The sequence below is a fragment of the Amblyomma mixtum genome, chromosome 3, assembly GCF_055824585.1.
Source record: "Amblyomma mixtum isolate Tamu chromosome 3, ASM5582458v1, whole genome shotgun sequence".
Classification (NCBI taxonomy): Eukaryota; Metazoa; Arthropoda; class Arachnida; order Ixodida; family Ixodidae; genus Amblyomma; species Amblyomma mixtum.
The window spans coordinates 224,643,508-224,664,007 of NC_143014.1; the positions used below are offsets into that span (position 1 = coordinate 224,643,508).

Sequence of the window (20,500 nt, forward strand, 5' to 3'; positions counted from 1 at the left end):
ATCACATTTTTGGCCCCCAGAAGGCGGCTTTGGGACGGGTGCTTTCCGGTAGTGGAATTTTGTCCTATGCGATGCTTCCTGCTGCCGATGAACTCGATGAAGAACCAGCCAGTTCCTCGACACGGTAGTGTTGCCACAAGCTGTTCAGGGCATGGATGCTTTTGTGCAGTACAACGTCTTCGTCATCACTCTCGGATGGTGTCGAGATGATGTACTCCGTTTCTTTGTCCCAATGCATGGAGTGAAACACTTAGCCCGACAGTTGTCAGCGCCCATTGAGAAAAAAAAAAGAAAGTGTAATCTTGTTCGCTGAGGTTATTTCCCTGTTGGCGTTCTTCGGTGCATGTAGCAGAATGGGCGCATTCCACACAATCAAGGGCTTCGGTTGCATATTATCCACAGTTACTCGATAGCGCATAACTTCCATAACTTCGGTACGTGGCAGTTACGAGCACACGTTAATGGTGTCTTGCAGCCAGTGTACTTGAGTTCCTGACAATCTTTCTTAGATGACTTCTCTGTAAATCTCTCCACATGTGACCTACTCATTGCAAATAACAGTGGACTTCAGAGATTTCATTGTAAGGAAGCATGCTCCCGGTTTAATCTTGCGTGGAACACTGCTCCTGGTTTTAGTTTTAACGGACATGGATGCTAGCTGTCCTCCTACAGCTAGGCGTCTGCTTCTACCGAGGGCAGCTCCTCCTTTTTTTCTCCTGTTACTTGCGCGTCGCCTTGACCTAATGCGTGCTCTTCACTGGCAGTCTTTTCGGGCTCTTGCTCAATTAAGTCTTTAGAAGACGCCCATTTTCGCCAGTGGCGCACGGCCTGAGCAATGGCCGCAATCCATGCCTCGTCAGTCTCCGCAGACCTTTGAAGGTTTGTGTAACTTCCGCCTTCAGTCAAATCGCCACCTGGAGAGGTACGCGCCCGCTTCTGTCCTGAATCATCGGCCCGCCTAACGCTTTCCGTTGGCCTCGTTCTCCGAATCGTTTGTGATGGCGAGGTATCGCGGTTCAGCTCTCTCGACCTCCGGTGAAAAGATATCCGAGAAATCTCTGACCCACTGTGACTTTCTTGTGGGTTTCCGTCTCGTTTACCTTGCGGACGACGATAGTCAAGCGGCCTGCCTCGGTGGTCGGGAAGCCGACGCCCGATGTCTTCGCGAGAGGCTCGTTCATCAGGAAACCCTGGCGGCCTAGGCGGCAGAGGTCGGCGCCCGCGAGCACCCGGTGACGGCGTTGGAGAACTGTATCCCGGTCGCGGAGACCGGCCAGAAGCCATCCAGGTATATCCGTCAAGAACAAGCGGCTCGCCGCGTTCACAGCTCGTTGTTGGAGGAGGCAATCCCATGGATACCTCCAAGACTGTCCTTGGCCAGCAGCGGGATGTGAGGGCACCGCGGTCGAAGCCGAGGCCCGGCTCGCTGCGGCCGCTGTCGATGACGGTGGGATGGTGCGCCTCACCCTGCCGACAAAAGGTGTATGCTCCGGGGAGCTGTCGGCCTTCGCAGACAGATTGAACCCATATGGAGGGGTCCAGCCCAATGTTCTCCATCTTCGGAATCCTGTAGCTCACTTCCGAACGAACGCGTTCTCCCTCTTCTTCTTCACCATATGAAAATGGCACATACCCACGCGGGGGGATTGGCCAAGGTACGGTGGTGAATTCCAAGGAGGTATGAGTGCGGGAAAAAAAGCTAAGTGAAGAGTAGAATGTTTTAAATCAGAAAATATGTATGAATTGTTATAAATCTTTAATAATAAGCAAATTAGATAGAAAAATAGAAAGCAAAATAGAAAAATAAATAAATAAAATAATATTAGTATGGGAGTCGCTGTGTTTCTAGAAGAAATTTTTGAACTGCACAGCGCGTACTCCTGTTGCTTCGTCCAAGCGAAGTAGCGCCAAAGGAAAGAACAACCTCAGTGGTCACAGGCAGACCCAGCTGGTGAAACGGAATTTCTAATAGGCGCCTCCTCAAAGAAGAGAATCGGCGGCAGAACAGCAGGTAGTGATCCACTGTCTCAGGCTCGGCACAAAATGGGCACAGTGGAGAAACCGCCAGACCAGATCTGTGAAGGTAGAAATTCAGCAGAGGAACTCGGCATCGTAAACGCATGAAAGAGACCGTCAGTCTGCGCGAACTCCAGTCTTTGCTACTCCAAGGGTGCAGAAGGTGCTGATATTCGGGAGATGAAGTAAGCGCCGAGGCTGAAAATTCCTGAAGTATTGTGTAACTGCGAAACCTCACCGCAGCTGTATATGCGCAGGTTGGCAGGACAGCAATTATTGGGCCACAGAGAGAGGCCCTTGCTAATGAATCAGCAACCTCATTTAACTGAATGCCCACATGACCCGGTACCCAAAGCAACCTCACCGAATTTAGATGGAGCAGGATCAGCTGCTTAAAGAGGCGTAATGCCCGAGACTCAGAGGGTGATGATAATGAAAAGCAAATAGATAGAGAGTCCGTCATAACCATGACTTGGGAAACAGCAGGATCTAATTTACGTAAGGCTAGAATGACAGCTAATAATTCGTGCAGATAAATTGGAGTGAAGTCAGGGAGACGGAGAGAAAAGGACCATCCCAATGCAGGTGAAAAAATGCCCACACCTGCCTTTTCACGATCCTGCGAGGCATCGGTAGCAATGAGAATATGAAAGGGAAAGGACCTTAGGTGGTCCTGTAACAAACCGTGAAGGAGAGGCAAGGACTGCAGCTTGGCATTCGATGGGAAAATGTTATCAAATGCAATCTCGACTGAAGGTGAGATGTTATGCAGAGGATGGATATCTGTGAGCTTAATGTTTAAGGGATCGAGGAGAGACTGCACGAAACATATCTGCGGAGTATGCAAACGAGACCAGGTGGCATTTAAAAAGACTGCGGGTTGACTAAGAAATATTACATTGGATGTGTGGAGAGGAGAGTCGCACAATTTTAAAAAGGTTTGGACTGTTAAAAGGCGAAATCTGGCTAATAAAGATGGAATTCGCGCCTCAAGGTGCAGGACAACATTAGCTACATACTTTGGAAGTCCCAAGCAGAGGCGCAACGCCTCACGCTCCAAGACCACAAGCGGACGAAGTTTATAGGCAGGAGCTCCTGAGAATAAAACACATCCGAACTCCAAAATTGGGCGGACATACATTTTATAGATCAGCAGAAGTGTGTGCCTTCTCATCCCTGACCTAGCGCTGCAAAGCCGACGCAGGATGCCAATGGCCCGACACACAGACACTAACATTCTATGCATTTTTATTGGAATTATGTGCGCAACAAATTAATCCGCAGCCAGCGCCTCATACCACACGCTGTTGGTAGCGACACCTTTTGCATTCTGACGCATGTACGGCACCTACGGCTCCTCGCCTTATCTGGCAGCTCCTTCGGGCTGTTCCGCTCTACAGCGACTACTCGAGCTACGACAGTCCTCTCCCGGCATACCTCGCTGCCTTCTTTTCGCGAAGATCAGCTCGGCCTGGTGTGGCAGGTGAAGCTCATTTCGAGCAGTTGATTTCTGCTCTGAAATCAACTGTTTTTTTTCTACTACAACTACCATAGGCGTCGCCACGTTGAACTGCAAGAAGTTATAGCTGTATTGCTTTCCCTAACCGTCTTCGCTGTTTTTAAGTTTTCCTTTTAGGGCCCTCACATACGAGTACCAGACGAGATACCAAGCAGAATACTACAGACGAAGCATTTGTAAGTTGGCTCCGGGTAAGCGGAGCCGATCCCGCACAAAAAGATTGGAAGCGCTTCCCCGTAATTTGTGCATCCGAATAGGAATTTTACCATCCACAGATGGAGGCATGATTTCTTGCTGTTTCATTGCAGGAATTAATGAATCCAAACACTTACCAACGTTTCCGCAGTAGGTGTCGTTGCAGACCTGATACATGGTGGCTAAGGAGGCCGAGAAAAAAGGTGTGTCACGCGTACAGCCCTACAAATTGCTGCGCGCAACTATACTCAAGTTCTCTTCTAGAGCCATTTATACCACTTGAAACCAGGCTATCTGCGCGTAGAAAAATGGCACCAAGTTTGATTTATGGCACTGTACGCGCACGAACAGGTAAGAAAGACAGGGGAAGGCCTACAAAACTACATTGTTACAGTGACAGCACCTGCTACCTTCGAGAAACTCGTGCATGACGTATTTTGAAACCCCACTCCTGTATGATGGTTCTTGGAGCACTGAGATCAGCAAATGAGCACAGCATACGTGACCCCCCCCCCCCCCCACAGTGCCTCTTACTCCCCCTGTTCGCACTTCCACGCATGTGTGCATGCAGCCTGTATTGCAACAAGGAGTTGCGAAACTTGGGACGGGCGCCATTCAGTTTCCGCACCTGCCCCTTCCTTGTAGACAACGTATGAGAATACGAAGGCAAAGAGCGTCATCAGCGCCAGGAGCACAAGAACGCCCATCAGGTACGTGACGGTCAAGGGCGACCTGCCTGCACAGAAAACCGCGCAGTTCACTCGCTTCCAAGCTAAGTGCAAAGGCAATATGCGCGCGTGGTTCGTTGCGCAAGTACCCCATCGGATTGTTGGGCCTAAGGCGAGGCGTCGTGTACAGAATCTCGTGGAATCCCCTCGCTTCCATGGTGAAGTGCCGGATGGATGGATGCATGGATAGGAGCGCCCCCTTTGAAACGGGGTGGTTGCAATTGCCACCATGCTCAGCTTTTCTTTATTATTTTTTTGTTTACTGTGTTGGCAATTCTCATTAAAATTCGCCATCATCTTTACCTACGGTTTCCTACAATTCTAACCTTATGCCACATCTCTGCTTTTCAGCCACCAATCCTCCAATCAATTTTTGCTAACTTCCACTGCAGATTTATTTGTTATCTTTAAACCCTAGGGCCTCAGAGTGACTGTGCCTGCATCGACATGCGGATGGATACCATCCGGATGGATATCCGCTGCCTCTGGCGCCACCTTCTGGCGCGTCTATTTGCATCGAGGTTGAAGCCAGACACGAGACAGCGTGAAAACCTCGACCCATACAGACAAAGAGAAGAATGCGCTGAGAAAAATAACTAAAAAGAAACAGATCGAGCAATACGCACCCTTGTCGCTGTTGCTGCAACAGCTGTCACATGGCCTAGGGTGGGGCAATCGGCCCGTTGCTGTTGGAGCCCGGATTTTGTTTTCTTTCCAGGACAAAGAAGAGGAAGGGGCGAGAAGAATCACTGCCTGACAGGAAATTAAATTTAGCCAAGAATTTGTTTGTTCGTTTTTTTCTCTAGAAGGCAAAACATAAAAGTAAAGGATAATTTCGGTAACCTTCGGTTCTTTACCGTGCACTGATGCGGCACAGTGCAGAGACCTCTAGCATCTTGCGTCCTCTGAAATGCGATCGCCGCGGCCAGGATCGAACCCGCGTCATTCGGGTTAGGAGCTGAGAATCATAACCGCAGAGTAAAACTAAACACCGTGGGATGGCAAAAATGTTATATGTGTAAAGATCAGCGTCGCAGGTATGACATGCAAAAAATGATGGTAGGTATGATGCAAAGATCGAATCAAAAACTTCTAAAGCAACCTTCTCACGACCAACCCGTGAAGCGCAAAGTACACCGTGGGAAGGGTTGATGTGGCTGTGACATTAGTCATAAGCCGAAACAAGCTGTGCAGATCCAAGCCGAAGAAAGGGAGAAGAAATCAGGAAATCAACCATGCAGCATGGGTTCTTAGACTTGTAGACTGCCTTTCAGCTTTAGTCTCTCTCCAAACTTCCGGAAACTATTGAATCGTTCTCTTAGGTTTTTTATTGCACGCAGAGTGAGGGAGGTCCGTTTTGTCTGGGTGCCTGGTCATTCGAGCGTCCATTTTAACGAGATGGCTGATTTATTGGCTAGGTCAGCTTCCAGTGCCCCTGCAATCTATCCCGTCCCGCACCTCATTCTGCTTGAGATTTCCTGTTTACAGCGGTTGCAACATATATCAGCCAGCTTCAGTGATCCATTGCTGAGTACCGTGGATTTTCTGCACTTAAAGTACCTATGGAATGTCCGGTCGTGCAAATCAAGAATATGCAAGGCGCCAGTGACGCTTCTGCGACGCAGAATCCCCCACCGGAATTTGTACTTATGCAGATGGGGGTTCGCTACGACAAGCCTTTGTGACTCATATGGATAAGTAAAAACAATAGAACATTTTCTCCTCTCTTGCTGGTGGTTCGTAGTTCAGAGAAAGCAATATTTGGAGGTCCCTCGTTCGAGGTTAGGACTCCCTGTGTCTCTACCATTAGTTATCTCGTTCGATGCGAGCGCCAAGGGATTCTCTTTAAGCAGTGCTTGCGGCTACCTTCATGATTACATTATTGCAACTGGTCGGTTGCCTTGTTAACTGAGTATAAAATTCTGCCGCATGCCGAAAAACTGCATTTTATTCTATTCCTGGTACTTCAAATTTGTTTAATTTATTTAAATTTTTCACAACGATAAGAGCGCAAATCTTCACGAAGGACGCAGAAAGAGGAGACGAGACACAGGCGCTGACGAAGAACCTTCTGTTTTCACTTGTTAGACAGCGCCTAAGTCTCGTCTCCCCTTTCTGCGCCCTTCGTGAAGTTTGCGCTGTTTTCGTTGTGATGGAAACCGTGATGTGTTCTTAAAATTTGTCATCAATTACTATAACTTTTTTTCTAGTTTCAGTCATTCCACTATTCTACTTCGCCGCTTCACTCCCTTTTTTCGCGCATTCACCACCGTTCCTTGGCCAATCCCCCCCGCGCGGGTACGTGACATGTTTACTGAGGAAAACAACAAGAGCGCTCGAATTCCTTCCTCTTCTCTCGACTGACCGGCATGTATAAGGAATAAAGCATTTGTATTGATGGCTGCAATGGACACATTTTTGCCGTTGATGATAACAATGATAAAGCCCAATCATCTTGATGTTCGTGCAGACAAAAGCAATGGGCAGTCGCTCCCGTCTATTCCGCCCGCTATTAAGGCTGGCAGACTCACTTGCAAACACTGGTAATAAAATTTTGAAACGGCGCACTGCTCAGAACACGAAGATGTGAAGTTCTTGGCGTACTCCCACAACATGGAGGGTTCCTAGAGAAAATCTTCAATGTAACAACAAATAACGGAGCCAGCATGATTCGAGTAGTCGCTCTACCACATAGCAGAACCTCTGGAGAGAAAATGAAAAGGGCGGCAACCCGGGCATGAAGTACGTGTGGCAGTTGACAGGTAGGCTTTAAGCAACGAGCCTTGCCCTGAGGAGCTCGGAGCCATCTTCACCTTTTTGGATGATCCACTGATTATTAAAGGGTGACTCGGACCGTTTTTCGAAGTTGACAGACGTCAATAAAGTTTGTATTGCAGTCTATTCTCGAAGTGCCTACCCAGCAATTCCGGACAAAAGAATTTGTTTTTAACAGAAAAGGATTTATGAACGCAATTGTTTTATATATTATAAGATTTCACTGTGACATTCAATATATCCGCTGATCTTCCGCTGGCAGGCTAGCATTTATTCGCTTTCTCGCTGTCAACGATTTCCCTATCCTCAAAAACATGCGTCCTTGGCTTTAACTGCTTGACGCGAGCGATGGCACTCTGAAAAAAAAAAAATGGCTGAGGCTTAACTTGGTTAAGCCTGGAGAATGCGAAGCATCATCGTGTCGCGTAATTTGGAGGCGCACAACCACGGCGACGGCGCGAGGTGGGCCCCCGTTTCTCCATCCACTGTCGTGACGTCATCGTGTCACGTGGTGTGACGTCATGTATCACGTGATTTGGAGGCGCACAACCACAGCGAGGGCGCGAGGTGGGCCCCCGTTTCTCCACTGTCGTGACGTCATCGTGTCACGTGGTGTGACGTCATGTATCACGTGATTTGGAGGCGCATAACCACGGTGAAGGGCTGAAGTGGTAGCTAAAGTAGTATGCTTCGCTTAAAAAAATATTGCTACGCATCAGAACAATGTTCTATTGTCTTCAGTATTTTCTTAACAGTTGTTTGTAGTTTTCCAATGTTCAAAATTTTTGTGCAAAGATGCTGAACATGAACGTTCTGCGTACCAAACGACAAGGCTGAGAACAGTCTAGTTTCCTGGTAAAATAATTTAAAGGATAGGCCGCCACCCTTCCGATTCGTGCTGTCAAACAGATGATTTTGACGGCTAACGCTGTGCATGATGGCGTCACACTCGAGGCAGTCTGGGAGGGAGTAAAGTCCCTAGATCAGCTGATGTATTTCGCGACGTCACAACCACATGACCTCGCGCGGGTAATTAAAACACCCCACAACGATTAAAGGAAGAGGGTCGAGCCGGGAACGCTACCACTGAAAACGCTACCACTGAAGAACGTTCATTCGACTTGGTTAAGGGAGGCTATGTGTGCCTAGTGATAAATGAAAGATTGATTTAAAACCTAAATGAAGTAACAATAAAGTAAAGAACAGTGTTCATGGTTGCGAAACGATATGCAAACAAGAGCTCAGACCGCTAAAGTGACCCATTAACGCTATTGCATCGAACCCTTAACGCGTAGCTTAAGTCTCCCTCGCAATTTTTGTTGCCACTATAATTAAACCGAGAGCGCACACTCGATAACTTACATTCACCGTCATGTTGACAATACTGTTGTTTAAGGAAATACGACGCTTGCGCCAACGTGTCAGCGTGTGCAAACAGCGTTGAATTTTTTAACGAAGGCTCTAAAGAGCTCGTAGCCATAGTATTTTAGCTGCACTTATAATTTCTCACTCGTTCTCACCTTGTTAGGTGTGCATGCAGGTTACCGTTGCAATTCTGCGGAAACGCCAACACCAGGCGATTACTTTTCTCACTCCGTTTCACGTGTCCGGCACTGGCAGTTTTCTGTTTATGCTATGGGTCGGCTTTCCCGGCGCCCTTCTTGATAAAAACACTGGCATTATTTTTCGTTTCGAAACCACGACGGCTTATCCATCACGGTTTAGAATGAAAATGTGCGACGTGCTGCACTCTCCCAGCATCGTCCTTATCGGGCTTTTCTCGCGGGCGCAGGTAGTGTGGTAAATGGCGAGTCATTTATACAGTTCTCTACGCAGTCGTCACACGCAGTGTCGGAGACACGGAGAAATAACTGTGGATTTCAGCTCGGTCTTCGTACGCGCTGTGCCGTCGCTGATTCGCTCGTGGCGTAGCGCGGCGGCCCGCGCATGCAGCTCGCTTGCCAAGAGCGGCGTCATCGCTGACGTCACGCAAAGCTGCCCTCCGGGCTACTCACGGGAATTTCAATTTTGTTTCAAGCTTTTTGCCGATTAAATTATTGTTCAAATATTGAAAAAAAAAAAACGAAGTCGTGTACTCTGACGAGGAAGCCCTCAGAGATATAGTAAATAATCCATTAACTCACTAAGCAAAAAAAAGTCACCTGAGTTGCCATTAAGGGAATGGGTCTGCTGTCAATTCGCTTAAAACGACACATTAGCGTCAGTGCCGTGTTAAGTTCAAGTGTTCCTTTCGCTTGTTCCGCTGCCTTAGCGTTGGTTCACACCGCTGTTTGAAGTGTGGGGTTGCTTTGAAATACTAAGCAGCTATAAGGACCTCGTGGTTAAAACCCGCAGTGAACACAGTGGTGGCTCGCTACTGTAATCGATAGCCTTTCTTGGTCACCTCAGGTTAAGGAGCTTCGTGAGAAAACTGCTACAGCGTTACAAATTTTCAGGTACAGAGTGGGAACACGATGCGGCAGCAACTGCCGCGCAATGGCACTCTTTCAAAAGGCTTATGTCGAAGGGCCGCCTGTTCTCCAACGAGTATCTCTCGCGAGTAAGAAGGCTGCGAGCAACAACAGCCTTCGGGTCTGTCCGTGCCTCCCAAAGGGATCCTGTTCCTTGGGAACTGTGGGGGAAGCCGTGTGCCTATCACTCAATGTCATTGCCTCCCAGAAGACCATGCGTATGAAGCTCCGGCATGAACTCCAAGCCAAGAAGCACTTCTTTCATTGCACTGACATTACTCACAGCAATTCTGGTTATGGCCAAGTCATGCAACTCCTAGACCGCACTGCATCGTCCCCAGCCACCGAAACTGTTGTCTTTGTCTTTTCCTCTCTATAGCACTCCTACCACCTAAAATCAAGTAATTTGTACCTGGTGTCCATGCATATATATATATATATATATATATATATATATATATATATATATATATATATATATATATATATATATATTGTCACGTGCTGCGCATGGGCTCTGAGGAACAAAGAAGACGTGCGGCGGCTGGAAGAAGAAGAGAAAGTCCAGTATCCTGCCGCCGGCGCACCAGGCTCTTGTCGACCTGCTTGTAAATAGTATTTGTAAATAGAACCTGTAACAGTGTGGTGGAGGTGCTGGGTCGATCACCACGGACCCCTCTCGCAACCCCCCTCTCGTTCCGGCTACTCTGTACTCCTCTGTTCTGCAGGCAATGCACGATGACGTCACGGCTGGGCACTTGGGGTTTGCCAGGACCCTTAACCGCATCAAAGAACGTTTTTACTGGCCAAAAATGCGTCACATGGTTCAGCGCTACGTGGCCACCTGCGTGCAGTGTCAGCGGTTTAAGCTTCCCACGACTTCTTCGCCTGGACGCCTGCATCCTGTGCCACCTCCAAGCACGCCATATGAACAAGTTGGACTCGATCTGCTCGGCCCGTTTCCCCGCTCCTCCAACGGTAACCGCTGGATTATAGTGTGCGTTGATCACCTCACCCGTTACTGTGAGACCGCCGCCCTACCTTGCGCCACCGCTGCTGAGGTCTCGCTCTTCCTTCTTCGTGCTGTCATCCTCCGGCATGGACCTCCTCGAGTTGTTATCAGTGACCGCGGTCGCCAGTTTACGGCAGACGTTGTGGAAGAGCTTCTGCGTCTTAGTTCATGCCATTTTCGCCACTCGACGCCGTACCACCCCCAGACTAATGGACTGGTTGAACGTACCAATCAGACACTCACGACCATGCTGGCCATGTATGTCGATTCCCGCCATAAGAACTGGGACGACGTGCTTCCCTTCATTACATACGCCTATAACACGTCGAGGCATGAAATAACTGGTTACAGCCCATTCTTCCTTCTTTATGCCCGTCCGCCTCGAAGCTCCCTCGACAGCATCTTACCTTTCTCTCTCGACACCGAGCCTTCTATTGCCAACACTCTATGTCGCGCTGAAGAAGCCCGTCGGATTGCCCGGATACGCACCTTGGCATCACAGCATCGCTCTAAGCAGCGTTATGACCGCCGGCGCAAGGATGTCTCCTACCTGCCCGGTGACGTTGTATGGTTGTGGACGCCCCTACGCAAGCGTGGTTTATCAGAAAAGCTGCTATCCCACTACACAGGCCCGTTCATCGTTTTTGCTCGCCTCAATGACCTCAACTATGTCATCTCTCCCCAATCAACGCAAGGACGCCGCTCAAGGACAACCCAGGTCGTGGATGTCGCACGGCTGAAGCCATTCCACTCTCGGGACCCCGACTGATTGACTGGCCCAGAGGGCTTCGTCTGCGAACGGGGAAATGTCACGTGCTGCGCCTGGGCTCTGAGGAACAAAGAAGACGTGCGGCGGGTGGAAGAAGAAGAGAAAGTCCAGTATCCTGCCGCCGGCGCACCAGGCTCTTCTCGACCTGCTTGTAAATAGTATTTGTAAATAGAACCTGTAACAATATATATATATATATTTAAGAGAAGACAAGAGCCACAGAAACCAAGAAACAGAGGGGATTGTTGTTTATATTTATTTTGCTGTGTGGATCAATGAAGAATATTACTGAATATGTTATCGGTAAAGATAACTGATTAAAGAAGAAGAAAACACACACACACAAACGCACGCGCGCGCGCACACACACACACACACACACACGCACACGCACACGCGCACACACACACACACACACACACACACACACACACACACACACACACACACACACACACACACACACACACACACACACACACACACACACACACACACACACACACACACACACACACACACACACACACACACACACACACACATATAAATTAACGCCTGCCCCTGGCTGCACGCTACTCCAAGCTGCTCTGAGCTACATAGTTGTAAAATACTCGAAAGAGACTCAAATCTTCACTGACGGCTCTTCTTCTAAGGAGACTTCCTCCTATGGCTTCTACGCGCCCTCTGCAGGGCGAATGCTTTCCCAACGATTTCAGCGGACAGCGTCCTCCGCATCGGCAGAGCTGTAGGGTACCAAATAAGCTGTCTATAGGTACACACCCTATGTCCAACAGATGGACGATGGTTGGTATTCACAGACCTAAAAGCAGCTCTACAAAAACACTCAAGCGTGCTTAGGAAAACCGCTCGCCAGCCGCTCACTCGTGACATTGGGTTCTACGGCGATCTGGAGCGGAATATTCCTCCCTAATCCGCGGATGCGGCGTTATCGTCCGCTCACCGCCGTTGAGTCCGTGCTGAAGGGAACAAAAAAGGAACGACAAAACGGGTACACTAAGGTGCTATTTGTTGGTCATGCAAATAACACCCAGAGCGGGCCAGCTAGCTACAAAACATCCATGAGCGAATCATAGGAGGGAGAAGACTACGCAAGACAGGCTTCCGATTTACCGGCTGGGGTGGAAACGCAACTTCGGCGGCAAGCCTGTGCTCGCGCCGAGAATTGAGGCGTTGCGCAACGGGGCTCTCCCGTGCGCGCCGCTTTCTTGTGACAGATCCATCCCGCGAGCCTGCCGCGGGAAGCGAGGAGCACGCCTTGCTGCCTGGAACCAAAAGCGCTGGGTGTAGCTACATGACAGCGTCCGATAACGCGCTCACTAAATAAAGACCACGACGTTCCAATCGTGCTGGTCGGTCGCATAGAGGCCGGCGGTAAACAGTGTTCCCCGCAATACCACTTAGCCAGCGTCACAGGCCACTCTATGCTATTCTGATGTGTCAGGGCACACTGTGGCGTTTTGGGCAACGAAAATGCAGATGAAGCGGCCTGCAGAGGTATTCAGCTCCAATACTTCTGGAAGGTTTACCAAACCAGAAGCGTCCCTAATGGCGAAAAAATACGGTTATAACGAAACGGATCGCCTTTGAAATCTGTCATCTCACCATTATGCATTTCTTCATTACACTGACCCGCACCTAAAATCTAGACTTTGCTCGCCGTGGTCGCTCAGTGGTTAGAGTGCTCGGCTACCGAGCCGAAGTACCCGGGAGCGAACCCGACTAGAGCACTGCACGGGCCTCAATTTGAGGCCCGAGCCCGGCCCGGGCCCGAGACCTGAAGCCCGAGCCCGGCCCAGGCCCGCGGCTTCAAGCCCGGGCCCGGCCCGGGTCCGCTAAATTATCGCTCTAGTGAGCCCGGCCCGGCCCGTGAATCCCGGAGTGAAGCCCAGCCCGGGCCCGGCCCGGCCCGTTTCACAGTAGCGCTTGAGGTATACTGCTCACTCTGAGCAAGCTAGTAGACTGCTACTACACCGATAAGGAACTGGCCGACAAAGGTTCTGAAACCGCAGTTTGGCTTCCAGAAAGTTGGTTCTTTTTAACCCCGAAGGAAGTGATGAAGAGTAGTTCTCGGCAGGCCCGTCTTTTGGAGAGTGATCTCATGTAGGTTGGCAAAGATAAACTCGGAAGTTCCGAGAGCCAAATAAAAAGGGCTGCATCACGCGTATTAGTCTACTCTACGTTCACCCATGATTCTAATCAGTTATATTCTGCCGCCCGGCCGCGAAGTATAAATATTAAAGCTGCCTAGCAAGCAGTAGGATGACATTTTTTTATTGAACGCGATCTTACAGGTTGAGCTCATAGCCGAACTGGTCACCTTTCAGCAGAAACGAAAAGCTGAAATGCTTGAGTATTTCATGCTATGTGCTTGAAGACCATAAGCGTCCTAAACTAATATGTTCTTCCCTAATGCACTTCTAATAGTGTATGGTATCTTTTGGGAACGCGAATGATCAATGGCCAATTAAGGCCGGTTGAATTTTACTCTTACTGCACCGTGGAGTGGAAATAAGGAAATAAACAAGTCAATGAATAAAGCTTAGCTTTTTCTCAGCGCGTACTATAACTCATAGCTCATCCGTGTCGCTGCTTCAATGCCGCAGTTGTGCACTTCACTCTGCAATATTGAATGAAAAGTCGGACACCAGCCGTTTCTGTACGGACCCAAGCCTGGCTCGGGCCCACAGCTTTAAGCCCGAGCCCGGCCCGGGCCCGCAACTTCAGGCCCGGGCCCGGCCCAGGCCCGGCAAAATAAATCATGTCCCGGCCCGGCCCGGCCCGCGGGCCGGGCCGGGCCCGGGCTTTCGGGCTGGCCCGAGCCCTTGCAGTGCACTAAACCCGACCAGGTGGCCGCGTTTCGATGGAGGCGCAGCGCAAAAGGCGCCCGTGTGCTCTGCGATGTCCGTGCACGTTAAAAATCCCCAGGTGCTATAAATTATTCCGGAGCCCTCCATTACAGCACCTGTTTCTCTCTTCCTTCTTTCACTTCCTTCTTTATACGTTCCTTTTGGTGCGGTTCGGTTGTCCACTGATATGTGAGACTGATACTGCGATCTTTCCTTTCAAAAAATAAACAAATAATTTAATAAAAATTGTAATAAAAAAACTAAAGTCCCAATTTCATTTCATGGACTTCCCCGCCTTCTGGAATCTGTCTCCGACTCCGAATGGACGCCGTCGCTGTGTATTCACCCTAATTGAATGCCGGCATATCTTTATTATTTTTTTTACTTATTTTGCTCTTAATGGAATACAGACACTTAATTTTGGTGGCTTGTTTTCTTATCTGAAATGAAGCGGAAGATACTCCTACGCGTAAATGATCACGTGGTATTCTCCTACGACCACAGAAATAATTTATAATCGAAATTGTCTGTCATGCTGTTTCGGTTTCAACAGCCGAATGGAGACTGGGACGTCAAAATGTGTCTATAGGCCAAAGGAGGCATGAAAAAACTGCAATATAATCGCTGCTTCTAATTCCGTTGTCATTCCATCCCTTTAGACAGACTAGGTTTATCACTGTAGTTAATTAAAGTGACAAGGCAGCGATTATATCGCAGTTTTTTCATGCCTCACGTGACCTGTAAACGCCCCTTCTCGTCACATTCGTCGTTCAGCTGTTGAAACCGAGAACGAAACAGCACGTAAAAAAATTCGATTTGAAAGAAATTTGAGGAATTATTTAGTGCTCTTAAGAGAATACCGCGTGGTAATCCTTGTATAATGATACCTTACGTATCATTGCAAAGCAAACATGCACACAAAAGTTAGGTGTCTTACTTATTTAATGCTTTCCTCTCCAAAAGCTTATCCCCGACACATAGTAGCATGCCAGCGCTTTCAAATGTCGGCTAAAACCGTCATTAATCCCACCACCCCCCTCTCGTAGCTGCAGCGATTAGGAGAAATTTCAGACACCTGCATCGATACCTCTGCCTCTCAGGCTAAGTGGAAGGGGGGCAAATTTTGATTTCCAGACAAGGCGCATGTCGACATCATCGGCCCGGTAACGTCCACTGCAAGGCTAACTCATTTCCCATTGATCTCCGATTATCCTTGTCTTAGCAATCCCCCTACCTGGCACTCTTCATCCCGTGCTGTACATTTTTCTTGAGTTGAAGCCCCTCTGCTGCCCTATCGGACTCTCGGTTTTCTGCTATCTTGTACCGCTGATAATGCTTCATCTTCTTGATTTCATGCTGAATTCGTTCATGTTGTGAGCGTTTCCTGACCCATACTCCTCTCCATGGGCGTCCGGAGAGGGGGGCAAGGGGGGGCGGCTGCACCCCCCTGAAAAATCACTCACTCGAACCGTGAGTGATGGCCGCACGTCAGGGGCGGCGGTGCGCTCAGCCAAAAGAGTAAAAGCGGCCCTGCTTCCACGCTTTGGGTCACATCTGCAAAGTGCCGCGTCCGGGGACGCGTCGTTGCAGACATACAGCGGCACCGGCGAGCATGTGTTTCGAGCCGTCTTGAGATGTGTGCCTGTTTCTTTGATTTCTAGAGATAGCGACACGGAGGCAGACAGTGCACACCCCGGCCACCGATGAATTCTTCAGGAGGGAGGGACAAATCAGCCGTGTCCATCCCCGCTTTGTCGGACTGCTCAGGGGCAAGCGGGCGATGATTTGGCGCCGCCGCCGCTCGCTGTCTCCTCCGATCCACGGGAGAGCGCAGTTCGGTACAAGCGCCGCTTTCAGAATTTTCGGCAAAGGGGATTAGCTGCTTTTGTTCACGGCGACGCAGTCTCCAGAGGCGCCCCCACACCAGCGTTCCTTGCGTCTTCTCCGGAAACCAGCGCCTTTGGTCAAGGCAGCCCGATGGCGCCTGCCTGGCTCGCCTGTCACCTCTGGCTGGGCCTCAAATCCCAACAGCGCCCATGTACTGTGCGATGTCAGTGCATGGTAAAGAGACCGTCCGTCCCTCATAGCCTGAGTCGTTTTGGGGCTCTGAACATCATAAAAACACACAAAACAAATTTTCCGACCGGAGTGGCGAGTGTCCCTTCCCCTCGGAAGTCGCGCGGCGTTCCTTGCGTGTGCGCGCCTCTTTGTTTGTGCTTCGGTGTTTTTAGTGGCCGGTTGTCAACGAAGCTGAGAACAACCAAGACAGCGGACGAGAAAACGACGAGCGGCGAGTAGTGTGTGTGCAAATACTCGACTGTGCGGTTGCGCGAGCAAGATGGAGCGAGGTGTATGAAGCTGCGAGCGTGCATTTATCTTGTAAATAAGTTTTCGCTGCATACATAGTCATTTTTTGTTTTCAACGTACGCATTCAACCGTTTTTCCAATCAATGTGTATATATTTTTAACACTACCAACCCCGAGGAACTCCATAGCCAGCTTTGTCTCGCGCGGTCCCGAATGATGGATATTCGACGCTTCTTCAAGCGTCAGCGGTTGTCTGACGAAGCATTATCCAAATGCGCCCCTGCAGATTCTGGTGTGACATGTGACAACGGTGTAGCATTTGAACAGAGTGATGCAAGCTTTTATCACCGGACAGTAGCTGATGTCGTCGACTCCATGGAAGGGACTCTGTCAACAGTGAGTTCAGGTGATGCAGCAGGCCGAGATGATTCCATTTCTCCTTTCTTGGGATTCAAGTCCGGATTTGACCAGAGCGATGCAACCTTTCATCACCGGACAGTAGCCGGCGTCGTTGTCTCCATGGAAGGAACTCCACCAGCGAGCTCCGGTCACGCAGTAAGCCGAAACGATTCCCTTTCTCCTTGCTTGGGATCGAAGTCCGGAGACAACATCAAGAAAACAAATAACTTGCCTCAAGAATATGACTTAGGAGAGTTTCTAGGCAAAGCTAAACTCACTGGCATACCGGACTTTTTGAAGTTACGTCTTCTTACTAAGCCATGGTCGCCAAATGTCACATATGATTTTAAGAAGGATGTAACACCTGGAAAGAGGCCTTTTCGACATCAGTGGCTGGGAGATTACGCCCCCTGGCTTGCGTACTCAGCGACAGCGAAAGGCGCCTTTTGTCGTTTTTGCGTCATTTTTCCTCCGCGTGTTCACCGGGGTACTCAAGGTAGTTTTATCGTGCGCGCTTTCAGTAACTACAGAAAAATGCACGAGGCGTGCAGGGATCACGTAAAATCCCAATGGCACCAGGAGGCAATGACGGCCTCACAGAACTTTATGGATGTGATGAAAGGCAAGCAGCTACCCGTTGTACAGCAGTTGAACAGAGCACTGCACGCGCAAGTTGAAAGGAACCGTGAGAAACTATTTCCAATAGTTTCCACCATTGTCTTTTGCGCGACGCATGACTTGCCGATTCGCGGCAAGCAGTCCGATAGTGGAGTCTTCAATGATCTGCTTGACTTTCGTGTAGAAGCTGGAGATACTCTACTTCAGGAGCACTTCGCTTCTTCTGCTGGCAATGCCAAGTACACTTCTGTCCGCGTCCAGAACGAGATCATCACAATCTGTGGCGACATCCTGAGAGAGCAGATAGTTACCGAAACTAACAAAGCGTTTGCTTTTTCCGTTCTTGCTGACGAAACTGCAGATATTTCAGGAAAAGGGCAGATGTCTATAGGCGTTCGCTTTATTGACAAGGCGGAAGTCGAAGTGTGCGTTCGAGAGCAGTTTTTGGGATTTGTAGAGCTGGAGCAATTAAACTCCGCTTGCATCGCCGCGGCAATCTTGAAGCTTTTGACGAATGTCGGACTGATTCTTTCGAACCTCGTTGGACAGGGGTACGATGGATGCTCTACAATGGCTGGAAAAGAAGCTGGAGTGAACAAAATTATACAAAAACAGTTCCCGAAGGCACTATTTTTCCACTGTGCAAGTCACAAACTAAATCTCGTCATCAACGATTTGAACGAAGTCTCTGAAATTCGAAACACAATTGGGATAATCAAACAAACCATAAACTTCTTCCGCGAGAGCGTGCTCCGGAGAAAATTGGTGCCCAACATTCCGATGCTGTGTGAGACAAGATGGTCTGCAAAGTACAAGTCTATTAGGATCTTCTCTCAGCATTACGTGGCCATAGTCGAAGCACTCGAGCAGCTCGCGCCCACGGAATCATGCTCGAACGCTGCAACTAGACAACGAGCTCACATCCTCTACTGCGCAACAACAAGCTCATCTTTCATCGTCTGCTTGCATATTGTAGCGAAGTACAGCGCTCGGCTCGAACCAGCTACGAACATTCTGCAAGGTGTATCCATGGACTTCCATTCTGTGCATGGCCACATCACTGAGCTACAACGTATTTTTCGCGGCCACCGGACAAACGCTGTAGAGGAGTTCTCTAACATCATGAATGCAGCAAGGGAGGCAGCCAATCACTTAAATGTGGTGATATCTGTACCAAGACAAGTCTCTCGTCAGGCCCACCGAGACAACTACGGGATTCAGTCGCCAGAGGAATACTACCGTGTGGCAATATATGTGCCGTACTTGGACTCCCTCACTGCTTCTTTAGCTCGGCGCTTTTCTGAAAGCAATGAGAGGAGCTTCAAACTTCTCCAGCTGCATCCATCAAAAATGAAGCACTTGAGCCGTGTTGAGTTCGCTGTTCTCGCCGAAGAACTCCAGTGCTTTTACGGCATCGACAACTTCAAGGAAGAGGCCATCTCTTGGTACGAGATGTGGTGCAACAAAACTGGGGACCCATCAGAAATAACTTACTGCGAGCTTCTACATCAGGCCAAGACATTCTTCCCTGGTGTTGCAAAAGCCATTGAGGTGGCTCTGGCTTTGCCAGTTACTACCTGTACGGTCGAACGCTCCTTCAGTACAATGAGGAGAGTGAAAACGTGGCTACGCTCAACGATGACAAACGACAGACTGGACGGCCTTTGTATGATGAGTGTGCTGCTCAACTACATTTCCGCCTAATCTGTACGATAGATTATAACCCAGATTACTTTCTTCTAGCCTTCTTTCCATATTTATCACGTAAAGCATGAACAGCAGCGGTGATAGAGGGCAACCTTGCCTTAATCCTTTGTGCACCCCTACAGTTGTGGTACTTTTTTTCCCTTCCCATGTAATTTCAACTTCATTATCTCGGTAGATTTCCTGTAGAAAATCAATTACCTCATCACCAATACCTAAATCTTTCAATATGCTCCACAGGAGTTCCCTGTTCACGTTATCGTATGCACCGCTTATGTCTAGAAAGGCTATAAACAGAGGTATATTTTCCGCCTTAGCTATTTCTATGCATTGGGTAAGCACGAACAGGCTATCATCTAACCGCCTACCCCTTCTGAACCCATTCTGAAGTTCTCCGAGTATCCTATTCCCTTCTACCCATGACTGCATTTTTAATTTCACCGCCTGCATTGCCAGCCTGTACATAACAGATGTTATCGTAATCGGACGGAAGGATTTTATGTTCATCTTATCTCCTTTCCCTTTATAAATCAAATTCATTTTACTCTGTCTCCAGCTGTGCGGAATTTGCTGATTTGTTATGACTGCCTCCAATGCTTTTATCAGCGCGTCCTTGCTTCTTGGGCCAAGTTCATTAATCAGCTTAATTGGAATTTCGTCTATCCCTGCGGATGTGGTTTTAGGAATATTCGCTTCCGCCTTTTCCCAGTTAAGACTAGTCAGTTCTAAGCTGTTCTCTTTTGTGCTGTCCTGTGTTGCCGCCTCACTTGGGGAGATTACCCCATTGGCGTCGCTAAAAGACGCAGCTATAAATGACGTAATGTAGTCCACAGCATCGTCTCCCTCCAAACATTTTCCCTCAGCATCTATAATCTGTTCCTGCTTTCTTTGATTTGTTTTTCCCAACCAGCTTATATGGTTCCAGAATTTTCTTGGGCCCCCTTTATTTGCCTCGCGAACTTCAGCCAGCCATTTATCAGAGGACTGCTTTATTTTAGCCTGGACTAGGACCTGAACTTGCTGTTTCTTTTGTCGATAAGATTCCCATTTTTTTCCTATTTCCTCTACAGATAACTGCGCCCTCTTCCATTGTTGTTTCCATGCCAGAGCGCCCCT

The 20,500-nt window shown here is 48.9% G+C and overlaps 1 protein-coding gene across 1 annotated transcript in view; it reads right to left on the reverse strand.

Annotated features, from left to right (window-relative positions):
• Nucleotides 1-672: 672 nt before the first annotated feature.
• LOC149353839 (uncharacterized) overlaps nt 673-20,500 on the reverse strand; it is a 32,156-nt gene continuing 12,328 nt past the window's right edge. The window contains exons 3-5 of the mRNA XM_089575870.1: nt 4,359-4,466; nt 3,868-3,912; nt 673-1,505 (exon numbers count right to left, since the gene is read on the reverse strand). Coding sequence (XP_089431996.1) covers nt 673-1,505; nt 3,868-3,912; nt 4,359-4,466 — 986 coding nt within the window. The remainder of the gene's footprint in view (nt 1,506-3,867; nt 3,913-4,358; nt 4,467-20,500) is intronic.